Source organism: Oreochromis aureus, linkage group 4 (genome assembly GCF_013358895.1).
Source record: "Oreochromis aureus strain Israel breed Guangdong linkage group 4, ZZ_aureus, whole genome shotgun sequence".
NCBI lineage: Eukaryota > Metazoa > Chordata > Actinopteri > Cichliformes > Cichlidae > Oreochromis > Oreochromis aureus.
Genome location: NC_052945.1, coordinates 17,125,576 through 17,138,665, shown reverse-complemented (window position 1 = coordinate 17,138,665; position 13,090 = coordinate 17,125,576). Strand labels below are relative to the sequence as shown.

Sequence of the window (13,090 nt, the reverse complement as noted above, 5' to 3'; positions counted from 1 at the left end):
AGACTTAGATATCGTAATCATCTAGATATGACAACACACACGATCTAAGAGACTTACAGTAATGCTTTTTTTTTAGTACACTTATGTAAAATACATATACTGAAATGCTGGACTTTATCTGGGCTTGTACACATACACTACTGTTACTTCACATCACTAGTTTCTTCAATTCATTTCATGGAGAAATGTCTCTTTTTAACGCTAAGCTCTAAGGATGAGCTCCCATGATGAATATAATATCTTGTAAAAAGAAAACTATCCTGCAATATTATTTTGAACCTAAACAAATAGCAAAATTAGAACATGTGACTAATCAGCCGTTTTTAAAAAAGTAAAGAAAACAATTGAATTGCATGTATAAAAAAAATGAAAGTGTACCTTGATTAAATATATTCATCTTGCTAAAACAGTTTACAAACAAAACAATAAATGAATTTATCAAGAAAATAGATTAACATATGATTTAAATAATCACAAGCTGTTTGCAATAATTAATATTAAAAAAATACTTTATTTTTCCTGATTCTCATTACCTTTGATACTTTAAGTATAGTGTGGTTATGTACTTTTGCTGTAATTAATAACCTATATTAACAATATAGATATTAAAAATATCTAATTAGATTAGATGGATAAATAGAGTGAGCAATAATTTGTTAATAATAGCTTTACTTATGTATTATACTTAAGACAGTTTTTAGGTATAAATGCTTTAAGATAAAAAGTTAAATGTTCCAAGTTTTAAGTTGATTCAGGGTAACAGAGGGAGTTGATGTTTCTTTTTACACTTTTAAATACTTTTCTACAAATTACAGAATAAAAATGTATCATAAAAAACATCACCTTACAAATGTTGATGAAACATTTAGAGTTTTAACGAGCTAAAACCTAAAAAAACCTAGAAACAACAGATAATGTTCCATTGTCATTTTACTGGGCATTCTGGTCTACAACAATATATTATTCTTTCATAAAGATTGCGTTTGTCTTCAAACTTGTGAAGAAATGGTGATTACAGCAGAAACTCCTGCTGTGTGTGAACATGTTTTCTGGGTGAAATCGCAGAAAGTGATTTTTTATAGTGTTGAGGAAATGGGGCGGCTCACAGCAGTGAAGCGAACTTTGCTTTTGTTTTATGGCCCCGAGCTGCTGGTGCGTTGACGCCCAGTCATCGCTTTGTTTGCTTGGGTCTGCAGTCGCTTCTGCTCATCTGACGTTAGCCAGGGGGGGCGCAGAGAAACCTAGATTTTTATTTTTCTCCAAGCTTTTCCCTTCTTACCAGAGATGTCTAGGTACCACAAAGCAGCGACTGATGGATACGTGGAACTCTTGAAGGAGGCCACGGTGAAGGACCTGAACACCCCGGATGAGGATGGCATGACTCCCACCATACTGGCTGCTTTTCATGGACATATCAGTGCTCTTCAGCTCATATGCAGCAGAAAGTAAGCTTTCTATTGCCTGTCCTTCATCTCACATCCTACACTGAGACAAAAACACAGAACGACCTGAACATATGAGTTCTCGTCAAGTGTTTTCTTCAGCCTGTGTAATTTTTCTGTAATTTATAAAGAAAACATGCAGTTAGACATAAATCTTTACATTTAAATAGATTATATTTTATAAAACCAAATAAGATTAAGATCTACAGTGGAACCAGGAACAGTGCTCACAGAGCAAAGGTTGACCAGCATGAAATAAAGTGTGTTTTATGCTTTCTCATACGTACTTTGTTTGTTTTTGGCACTTCATCTGAATTTTTTCGACAGCTATTGTTCACTCCATTTTAATGAGCTAAGACTTTATTTCCCATTAGCTGAGCCAAAAGTTTAACCAGCCCAATCCATCTCACAAAAACAAAAGAGCTGTTCATCCAGGCCGCGCCACCACCACCACCACCGCTACTCCCCTTGTACCTCCGTCCCTCTTTCACTACAACCAGGACCATACAAAATCTGTCACAGTGCTCTTACAGACATTTGAGTTTCAGAGAATACATTAGATTTATTTAATTTTATTTATATTTTAATGGGCACAAAGCGTGTCTTGTCTACGTGGCCAGGATTATCTAAACCATTTCCTCTTTGGTCATTACGCAGCATGAACTGGGATTTATGACAAGGTGTAACAGTCACACGGCAATCAAAACTTGACAGGGGGGCAGCAGTAAAAGGACTTTAAGTCTTAATAGCTCACCAATTAACTTCACCCATCTTTAATTCGTCATATGCTAGATTTGGATGTGGATCTATTCTCTGTTTTAATTTTATTTCCTGGACTGACATTTTTTAAATGTCATTTTCATCAGTTTATTATTTTCCCTAAATTCATGACAACTACTATGCATGGAGTTTGGTATAAATCAGGAATACAGAATAGCTAAATAATGAAAATATCATCACTAATGATAAAAAATCTTGTGTGTGTGTTCGTGTTGTACAGAGGAGATCCCAACAGGAGTGACATCTGGGGAAACACACCCCTGCACCATGCAGCAGCTAACGGCCACATGCACATCCTCAGCTTCCTGGTCAACTTCGGCGCCAACCTTTTTGCTCTGGACAATGAATTCCACACGCCAATGGATGTCGCCGCTTCACGCGACCACATGGAGTGTGTGCGCTTCCTCGACGCTGCTGCTGCAAAGCAGACCAACCAAAATCCAAAAAAGGTCGCCAATCTGAAGAAAGAGGCCGAAAAAGAGGCAGAGAAACGCGTGAAACTCTGCGAGAAGGTGAAGAAAAAACACAAGACCAAGATGGATAGAATGCAGCGTGGAAGCAACTCCGGCTCCTTTTCAGATGCAGGAACGGCGTCGCCAATGTCAAACAATGGCACCATCTCGGGCGTCAATGAACAGTTCTCCAAGCTCATCACTGATGATAAAGTTGGCTCTATTAAAGGCACACTCCTGAAGAAGTTTGGGAAGAAGGACAAAGGCACGCTGCAGAGGTCAGAAGGAAGTGGGAACGTTATCTTCCTCAAACCCGAGAGCGGATCTGAGAACCCAGAGTTTGTGGACGTCTTCAACGAGCAGGACGAGAACATGTTAGAAGAAATGGACAGCTTCGGAGATGACGACGACGATGGAGGCCAAGTGAAACAATCCATCTTCAATCGGCCCGGCCTTGGAGGCCTGATGTTCAGGAAGAAGATGGGGTTAGACTCTGACGACATCCCCAGCAGTGCCAATGAAAGCCTTGGTTACCTCGTTCAGAGCGAGCCGTTTGAGGCAGACGAAGACACCTCTGGCTTGATGACGGGTGACAACGCACTGCCGTGGGAACAGGAAGATCTGGGACTGGATGATGATGAAGATGAGGACACCTCTCCTTTGGATGTGTTCCTGTCCTCTATCTCCTTGCCAGATTTTACGCCCGCATTCAACAGAGAGCACCTTGACTTGGAGGCGCTCATGCTTTGCTCTGATGAAGACCTCAAAGGGATCCGCATCCAACTCGGACCCAGGAAGAAGATCTTGGAAGCTGTTGCTCGGCGAAGAAATGCCCTGGAAAATGCAGGCATCATGAAGGACAGCTCCTTGTGATCTTATACAAAAACAGTTATTTATCCTCCAAATTTAAAATAAGCCTTTTGTCAGTTCGATTTCTGTATAAAACAAACATGATTCAGCAAACTAGTGAAAAATTCCAACATTTCTACAGATTGAACTTTATTGATCATATTATGACAATATGTTCCGTGTATACCTGTTATATTAAGTTAAAAGTGCCATGGCAGCATCAGCCAACAATATCAACAATATCTTATACATCTGGTTTTAAAACAAGAGAAAAAAAAGGATAATTATGTGAAAAAAAAATAAAGAATAATGAATAATAAAGTGTTGGTATTGACCTGCTGGCTGACTTTCTCCACATATGAGGTGATATGGCACACAGATGATTTGCTTGTGCAGCTGTATGTTTTATTGTAATCATGTCGACCTCAGATAACACACCTGCTAAATAAACAAAACGCGCATGCACGATAGTCTCTCCAGTTTAATATTTCCCAATGGATTTAAAAATTGCCCTGATAGGAACAACAGCAGCTATGAGCACAACAATAAAGAGAGGAAAACAAGCACAGGAGCCACAAAATGACTCACAGCAAACACAAGCAGGCAGGCTAAAACTGGTGAACTAGTAAACACAATGAAGTGACCTGAATAGAATAGAATAGAATAGAATAGAATAGAATAGAATAGAATAGAATAGAATAGAATAGTCCTTTAATTGTCCCACAAGGGGAAATTTGGTTGTAACAGCAGCAAAAAAAACCACATATACAAACAGAACAGGACACAGGACATAGAACAGAAACACACACAGTTTTTTACATATTTACATCATGGACAATAGTTACCAAAACAGAGTACTGTACAGCTATTAAAGTTAAAGTACAGATAAGTGGCAAACCAGTTGTAGTGTGCAAATGGAGCAGGATACTGAAAGATGTTTAAATAGTTAAGAATATTTAAAATAATTAGAAAAGTTAAGATTGTGTATTGTATCTGTGCATTAAAAAGTAGACATGCAACTTCCAATAAGTTAGTATATATAAACTGAGAAAAAGTAATGTGCAAGTTATAAAAGTAGTAGTTGTTCAGCTGATTAGTGCAAGTTACAGCGCTGGTGTGAACATCTATGTTTTTGTTGAGAGCAGTTTTGATTGTACAGTCTGACAGCTGCAGGGAGGAAGCACCTATGGAAATGCTCCTTCATGCATCTAGGATGCAGCAGTCTGTCACTGCTGACCAGTGAGTGTATATACAAAGAGCACTGATTAAAGTACTTGAAATATTTAGGAGGAGGTGAAAAAAGGGACACACACACACACACACACACACACACACACACACACACACACACACACACACACACACACACACACACACACACACACACACACACAGGGAATCACTGCTCAAAACTAAAATAATAAAATGAAGAGAGTAAACCGAAACCCCAAATCACAAAACTCATCACTAGATTAACAACACAAATGAAGGTCAAAACTGGAAACATAAACTTGGACATATCACAGCTCATCATCAGCGGAAATAACAACGAGAATAAGAAATTCAAAAGCATCCCCAACCTGTAGGATCATCTGAAGGTTTAGGAGCATGTGAGGGACTAGAGCCTGAGAAAGTAACTCGCCTGAAGGAGATACATATGAAATAAAGAAATTGCATGTTTTGCAGATATCTTCATGACTGTCTATTATTGTACCTACATTGTAATGAAGTCCTTTTTGGCCAATTAAAATATCTTTATAGAACTGTTATATTATGTCTGTTGCAATTTCTGCTGACTTCTTGGCTGAACCTCTGTATAAAAAAAGGGCTTTTTTTTATCATCAGTGACACTTTTTAGCTGCGTAAATAAGGATATATAGAAGTCACTTTGCCAAAAACTGTTTTTGGCAAAGGACAGGAATGCTGTTTGTGGCTGAAAATGACGTGATATTATTCATGAGAAATGTTTTTGACGTGTTTCACAGATTGTAGGCCAATAAGTCATTTGCAACAGTTTGCATACACTTTTTAGAAAATACCGGAAATCATATTTTTTGGCAAACGACCAGATTTTGCTCTGCAATAACAAAACAAAACAAAAAAGTAAGGAAAAAATTGTGAGTCACTCTTTGATGAACAAACAAAGCAGGAAGTACATGGGGGTGAACCCTCTTACGTTTGCCGGGGGTGTGTGGGCGTGGCTTGCAGCGAGAGGCGTTTAATGTTGCTCAGGACAGCCGGAAGCTGGTTTGGTTGGTATGTGGGAGAGCGAGTAGTCCTCCGCAGCAGTCACGACTATGTGTAACAGGTGAGTTGTTTTGGTCTCTCCGCTGCTTAGTGATTAATCTCACCTGTGTGTGGATCGCATATCTGTTCTTGAGCTGTCTGAGTAGTCTGGCTCCGCACAAAGCCGCTTCTTTTGGCCGCTGCCTCACAGCTAAGCCTCATTAGTGAGACAATCTCGGGTCCTCTCTCCCCGCCTTGCTTTGCAGCCTTCTGCCACTTTCACGCATTTCACTTTCAAATTAGTGCTTTGCGAGGCTGATTTGCGTTGCCAGCTATGTCTCAACCCGTTTTCTGATTGTCTGAGTTTGCGTCCAAGAGTGCTAACTGTGATATTTTGCCTCCCAGGCTTGGCTTGCAATGGCAGACATGGCTGAAATAATCTCCGTCAGCGCCGGTTTGCTCCTGCCTTCTTCTATCAACGCCACCGTTAAGGTCCAGGAGGAAGCCAGCCCGACTGCTGCCGTTGTCCCTGCTCCCCAGAGCAGCGAGGACTACCTGTTTGTGGAGACCAGGCACCCCAACACAGTCCTGCAGGGCCTCAACAGCTTGCGGCTCAACAACGCCTTCTGCGATGTGACTCTGTGCTGCGGAGGACAGGAGTTCCCCTGCCACCGCATAGTCCTGGCATCTTTCAGCTCCTACTTCCAGGTAAACGCACTCTTCCTCACAGGTATGTCCGTACTGAAAAGGACTCCACCTTTAGAATCATGTGTTTTCCTTCTCCATCCTTCTCTATCCTTAGGCGATGTTTTCCGCTGACCTCATAGAGTCCAAGCAGGAGCGTGTTGCCATCAATGGTGTTGAACCTCAGATGATTGGCATGCTGGTGAGCTATGCCTACACATCAGAGGTCTACATTTCCAAAGCCAACGTGCAGGTAACAAATCTTCTCACGCCTCTTCGATGCTGTCATTCGTGAAGCGCGTGCGTGCTTAGAAAGTGATCTGTGTCCAGGCGCTGCTGGCAGCAGCCAACCTGCTGGATGTGATGGCGGTCCGAGAGGCCTGCTGTCGCTTCATGGAGCGTCAGATGGACGAGATGAACTGTGTGGGGATTCACTGCTTTGCTGAGGCGCATTCCTGTAAGGTGCTGGAGAAACGCAGCATGGACTACATCCTTGAGCACTTCAGCACAGTCTGTCAGCAGGTGAGGGTGTGATGGAAACCCAGAGTAGGGAGTCATGAAGGAGGTAATCTTGTATCACCTACTGTTAATGCAAAGCTGTGCCCTCACATAAATAATCAAACTGTTGATGCTTCCTGTCTTTCTCCAGGAGGAGTTTCTATCTCTGTGTGTGGACAAGCTGACGGAAATCCTTGCCAGCGATCTGCTCAACGTGCCCAAAGAGGAGACCGTGTTCGAAGCCGCCATGTTGTGGTTGAATAAATGTTCCTCTCGTAAACAGAGCTTTGAAAAGGTCAGGTTCACTCATGTTTACGTGGGCTTATAGATCCGTGTACTCTGTGCTTTATTTTACCTGGACAGGAGACTTTTTAGCAGGTAATTTCAGGCTTATATTTAAAAATAAAAAGGGGGGGGGTATCATACATCTTTAAATCCATGACCACAGCAGCTGCTCATGAGTACCACCCATCAGATCCCTTTCCATTTTTGTTCCTCAAAGGTCCTGGAGCACATCCGCCTGCCTCTCATCAGCCCCTATTACCTCCATGATGTGATTGAGTCTCTGGACGTGGTGAAGGAGAGCCAGGTCTGCCAGAGGCTCATCTCTGAGGCCAAGGACTATCTGCTGCTTAAGGACCGGCGTGGAGAGCTCTACTGCCCAAGAGCGAGGCCTCGCAGGTCCACTGGTAAAAATAAAAAACACTCATGTCTGAATCAAAGAGCTAATTTTTAGCATGGCACTATTTTCTGTCATCCTGATGATTTGTTAGTGTGCATCTGTCTCCCCGTCCTCATACTCCGCAAGGTGTTAAGAATGCTCAGCTATTCAATGGACAGACGATTATTTGGGTCTATTTTCTTCTATTAGAAGAAAAATTTTGGATTCCAGGTTTTTAGATGTTTGCTGGTTTTCCCGGTTTGTGTTATCAAACTGTGGACCGAACAGTTTTAACCTAATCCAGATGCAAATCAAGAGAATAGTGGAAGTTGAACATTAAATGGCTCGCTGCTCCACGCACTCTTATGTTGTACCATACAGGCTGCGTTTTTCTTTTACATTAACATATGTGGCTCACTCCTCTCTTCCTCTACTCCTGTTGCCACGGAAACAGGAACCGCTGAAGTGATAGTCACAGTTGGCGGGGAGGACGACAAGGTGGTGCTGCGCAGCGTCGAGAGCTTCGATCCTGTGACGAGCCAGTGGAAGAACCTGGCATGCCTGCCCTTCGCCGTGAGCAAACACGGGCTGGTGGTCTCAGGTGAGGGGGTCAGTAAAACTCAACCTGATGGGTTAAGACACTCTCTGAAATGCACAGATAAGCTTAAGTGCTGAAAATGTCTACTTCTGCTTATCCAATCACCTTTCTTCCCTGTCCCCGCCCGTAGATTCGACCCTGTATTTGGCAGGTGGAGAGTTTCCCGACGGCTCAGCCAGCAGAGAGATGTGGCGCTATGACCCCTGCTTTGACTCCTGGATGGAAATGGCACCCATGAATGTAGCTCGCTCGGAGTTAGGTGAGGAAGTCTTGGTAATTACAGCTTCTGTCTTTCAGCCACGTTACCCTATTTTTCTTCTCGAGAACTCTATCAACTATCCTAACTTTGTTTGATTCTAGTAGCTCCAAAAGGAGTCTTTTGATATAATCCTACTTAAAAAAAAAAAAGAGAATCCAGACATTTCCATAGCAGATGGTAGAAAAATGGGTCCCTTTTTGCCATTTAATTGTTTTTTTGCTGTTTGGTGCTGAGGAGGAGGAAAGTGCTTTGATATAAGTGCCTTTGTGTAGTATGAATGGCAATAGTAGACGTCTTTATCAATAGGAAAAGCTGTAAAACTTATGAAAACACAGCTATAAGTTCAAAATCGACACACTCATTCACATTTTTTTTTCAAAGCCTTCCAGTGGGCCCCATTGTAGCCTTTGCTGGGCCAATTCTGTCCTTTGGGCCTCATGTTTGGCACTTACATGATGCACAGTTCAAAATCTTTATCTTAAACTGACCCTTAATGAGCTGTCTTACCTCCTTTCCTCTCCCTCTAACCCAGCTTTTATCTGATTGGCTGCCCCTCCCAAACAGAAGGATTGAAGTGGTCATAGCTGTGCCCTTATGATCTATGCGCCTCCAAAAGTGGAAAATAAGTCTAAAACTGAGCATTAAAAGTACTTTAATATTGCTAATAGTGATGTCTTCTACATATACTGACTTTATTAACTCAAATGTTGACCTACGTTAATGAGCATCTGTCGTTGTAGTGGTATATGAATAGGACAGAAAACATGATTAGATTAGATCGGGGCATGAGAGATCCAACTGTAAACTGAAGGACGGTTTTTAATAGCAACCATGTTTATTTATCCGCTGTGCCTTCTCCCCACAGGCCTGGTGATGCTTGACGGCTTTGTGTACGCAGTGGGAGGGTGGGAGGGACGCTCACGTCTGGACTCGGTGGAGTGCTACAACCCCCACACCAACTCCTGGCAGTTTACAGAGTCTGTGAAGATGGCCGTCACAAGTCCAGCAGTGGTGGCTCTGGATGGCCTGCTCTACGTTACTGGTAGGAAACGCGGGCTTTTACACATGCAGGGGTTTTTTTTTTTTTTTTTGTCTTGTTCATTTTGATTGTATGTAGTGTATTTATTCACTCGGGACGTGTCATGGCAGGTGGTGCAGTCCTAGAGGATGGTGACGGCACAGATCTGGCACAGGTGTACAACCCTAAAACGGCAGTATGGACAGAGGTCGCCCCCATGCAGATCGCCCGCTCTGGATCAGCTGCTTGTACTCTTAAAGGAAAGATTTACGTCATAGGTAACAAACTTATCATCCAGCCCATTAACTCTGCTTTGTTCTGATTCCTAAAAGTGCAGTCATGTCTGTTAAATCCTGTGTTTGTAGGCGGGTGGCATGCCTCGACAGAGAACACAGATAAAGTGGAGTGTTACAATCCAAAGACCAACCAGTGGACAATGTGTGCCCCCATGAAGGAACGACGCTATCGGCCCGGCGCTGCTGTCGTGGATGGCAAAATCTACGTCTTGGGAGGAGAAGAGGGCTGGGACAGGTGAGGAGCTTTCTAGAAAAGACGTTGCCTGTAAATTTAGTGTTTTCCAGGCAATTGCAGAGCTCAGATATATTTGAAATATTAAGAAAAGGGGCTTTAAATTCCTGTGGATTAAACACAGGAGAGGTCAATGAGGTTGTTTAAAGCTGATCCCGCTCTGCGTGCAGATATCACGACACTATCGAGAGGTATTGTGACGAGACGGACACGTGGGAGATTGTTGGGGAGATGCCTACCAGCCGCAGCTGGCTCAGCTGCGTCTCTCTCCGGCTTAGAAAGGACATCCAAGTGAGCAGCAGTCCCGGGACGCCCAGTGAAAACTGAGGGAGGACGACAAATGGGAAATCTCCTGTGGTTTTGTTTGTTTTCGTTTTTTGAAATTGCACTCTCCTTGGAGATTATGCGCTACAAGACTGAGAGCTGCGAAGACTGGCGTGCTGAGGAGTGATGCCTGGAACTGGCACTGAGCTGCTTGAGCTGTTTCTGGGACCTGTTTGGTGACAGCCTGTGGAATAAGTCTTAATCACTTTGGGGTCCTTCCTTTTGTGGCTCGGCAGCAGAGGCGCAGTGACTTAACATAAATGATCTGATGTCCGTAGTCTAAACTCGCTCTGTATGATGTGAACATTTTTTAGTTGTTGTTTTATTGTCCGAGTGCCACAATCTGGATGTTTTCCCAGCCAATGGGGTTATTTTTGTATTATGTGACTGTATTTATTGGAGGTTGATAAGATGAGAATGGTCCTCTTAAAAAGCTCTGTGGGCCAAAAAGTCAGTTATGAATGTTTTTGAAGGTTACCTGTGTGGGCGGGGCAAAGGTGTATATGTGAGTGTTTTTTGTAATTACACATTGAACTTCTTAGTGATTGTCTTTACTACCTGTTATATGTTGAGTATATTTTTGTAATGTGCGTCATGCATACTGGTGAATTCAAGTGAAAATGACTTGTAATAAAGATGTTTACTTCTTTACTGTGAATGCCGGTGGGTTAGTTTTTCCTTTTTACAAATGAAGCCTGAAAACACTCAAAAGTATTGATGAATGCACACTCCTGCTACAAGAGTATCAAATACCCAAGATCAGAATCGGCTTTATTGATTATGTACATGTAGACAGCAGATGATACTGTCAACATGATGCAGACAATAACATGTATTTCATATTTATGGCTCAGAGTGTGAAGCTGTAAATGAGGGATGGATGACAATCTCATAGCAGCAGTAGATACAGTCAGCATGTTTAATGCGGTTTTGTTTTTAAAATTAAGATTTGTTTAATATTACAATCTTGAAATCTTTCAGTTGTACAGAGGACTTTGAGGCTCTTGATGTGTTTCTTGTCCATAGAATTGATTTTTCCAGTCAAATTTCTTTTTGGGTTTCTTCTTTCTTTCCTTTCTGGTTCAGGCTTCTTGTCACCGCTTGCTCCGCTTCACCTGGACACAAACGTGTTTCCTTCTATAGAGAAATGGGGGCGTGGCATGCAGATTGCACATTGTTGGTTCAAAATGAGTCTGACTTCCTAACATACGCACGGCGGTGTACACGTTTTATAAACATATTATTATAATTAATTTTACGCATATTTTGTTTCTTTGCGCACGGCGAAAAAAGTTTCCACGAACATTTAACGACTGGCTCGTGCTGCCTACGTGCGATCTCCACACAGCCACACCCACGTTTATCTATTTAAGGAAACACGTTCATCACCAGGTGAAGCGGAGAAACTCCGACCGCAAGGAAAAGAAGAAAATGGGTGGAGGACAAGAAGCGCATGATCTTTTAGCACGAGATGATAACAAAAACAACAACAAAATAATAAAAATCCAGATAAACCTGGGGGATAATGCGAAGGGAATTTAAACTACTACTACTACTAAAAGTGATTACAGGCAGCAACGATGGAAGTCAGCGTTAACGAAAGAATAATTTAAGATGAAATGGGGAATGTTTTTCAGTTGTAAGGTGAAAGCAACACCATGGTGTAACTAAAACTGTAAATAATGACGAAATGGCAATAATAATAATAATAATAATAATAGTAACTTTTTAATTAACATTGTTTGGAGGGCTGATATCAAAGGCAAGATTTAGGGAAATTAGACTATTACAGTAAAAATGCCCCAAAATGCCCCAAGCTGGCAAAGACTAAGTATTTTTCGTCTGTATTTTAAATACATTTTACTTAGCTTGCCAAGTTCACAAAATCATTTCAGTTAGTGTAATAGTTATTTAAATAGTCTAGTTTTTATTTTTGTTTTATTAACTAAATTGATTTTTTTCCACATCTAAGTTTAGTTTTTTAGCTTAGTTTCAGTTTGCTGTAGTAGACTTTGTGACATCCACACCACCTTTTTGGTACAATACCTTTAATGCCATGTAAAATTGTATCTATGCTTTTCCAAGTTACAGGCTTTCCCTGATTTCCTGGGGCTGAGAAGTTTTTCCAGCATTTCTGAGCATCATAACTGCTGAATTAGGAAGCAGGAATATTTTCCAGTCTAAAAAACCGAAAGTCTCATGTTTACATAAAAGACCAGCAACAATTTTATTGTGTTTGGTGAAACTGATGCTTCATTAGCTAAATTTATCTCATTAAATTCCTGGAGGCTGTGTGCATCTGAAAAACATTTTAGAGAGGCAAATAAAGTTGAAATGTGTGGGGGGTCCACTTTCCAGAGTGATGGAGAGTGCAAAAAAGAGAGGTAGGCAGGATGGAGTGGGACAGAAGGATAGCAGCAAACGTGAAAGGGAAGGTTTACAGGATGGTAATGAGACCTGCTCTTATGTCACAAAAAGATAGAAGGTGAGTGACTGTAATTAACAGGTTTAGAAGTCAGTACATCAGAGGGACAGCTCAGGTCGAGCACTTTGGAAATAAATTTAGAGACGCTGAGATAGTTTGAACACGTCCAGAGGAGGGGGAGTGGATATACTGGACAAAGGATGTTGAAGATGGAGCTGCCAAGCAGGAGGAAAAGAGGAGGAATGATGTTTTTATTATTATTTGCTGATGTTGTTAATGAGCCACAAGCCGAACAGTTTTCACTAGCTCAAGGAAACTTGAAACACGCTGTCATACTTTTATTTTG

General features: G+C 41.7%; 2 protein-coding genes across 2 annotated transcripts; both read left to right on the top strand.

Annotated features, from left to right (window-relative positions):
- Window positions 1-1,180: 1,180 nt before the first annotated feature.
- anks4b (ankyrin repeat and sterile alpha motif domain containing 4B) lies at window positions 1,181-3,986 on the top strand. The gene is made up of 2 exons (XM_031730632.2): window positions 1,181-1,445; window positions 2,443-3,986. Exons 1-2 carry the CDS (start codon window positions 1,285-1,287, stop codon window positions 3,545-3,547), a joined length of 1,266 nt encoding a protein of 421 aa, XP_031586492.1. The 5' UTR covers window positions 1,181-1,284; the 3' UTR covers window positions 3,548-3,986.
- A 1,714-nt stretch (window positions 3,987-5,700) lies between these two features.
- si:ch211-256e16.3 (kelch-like protein 20) lies at window positions 5,701-10,977 on the top strand. Its single transcript, XM_031730619.2, has 12 exons — window positions 5,701-5,831; window positions 6,155-6,457; window positions 6,552-6,686; window positions 6,764-6,955; window positions 7,083-7,226; window positions 7,434-7,620; window positions 8,047-8,193; window positions 8,321-8,449; window positions 9,315-9,491; window positions 9,599-9,745; window positions 9,833-9,998; window positions 10,166-10,977. The coding sequence occupies exons 2-12, from the start codon at window positions 6,167-6,169 to the stop codon at window positions 10,320-10,322; spliced, it is 1,872 nt and encodes a 623-aa protein (XP_031586479.1). The 5' UTR covers window positions 5,701-5,831; window positions 6,155-6,166; the 3' UTR covers window positions 10,323-10,977.
- The last annotated feature ends 2,113 nt before the right edge of the window (window positions 10,978-13,090 follow it).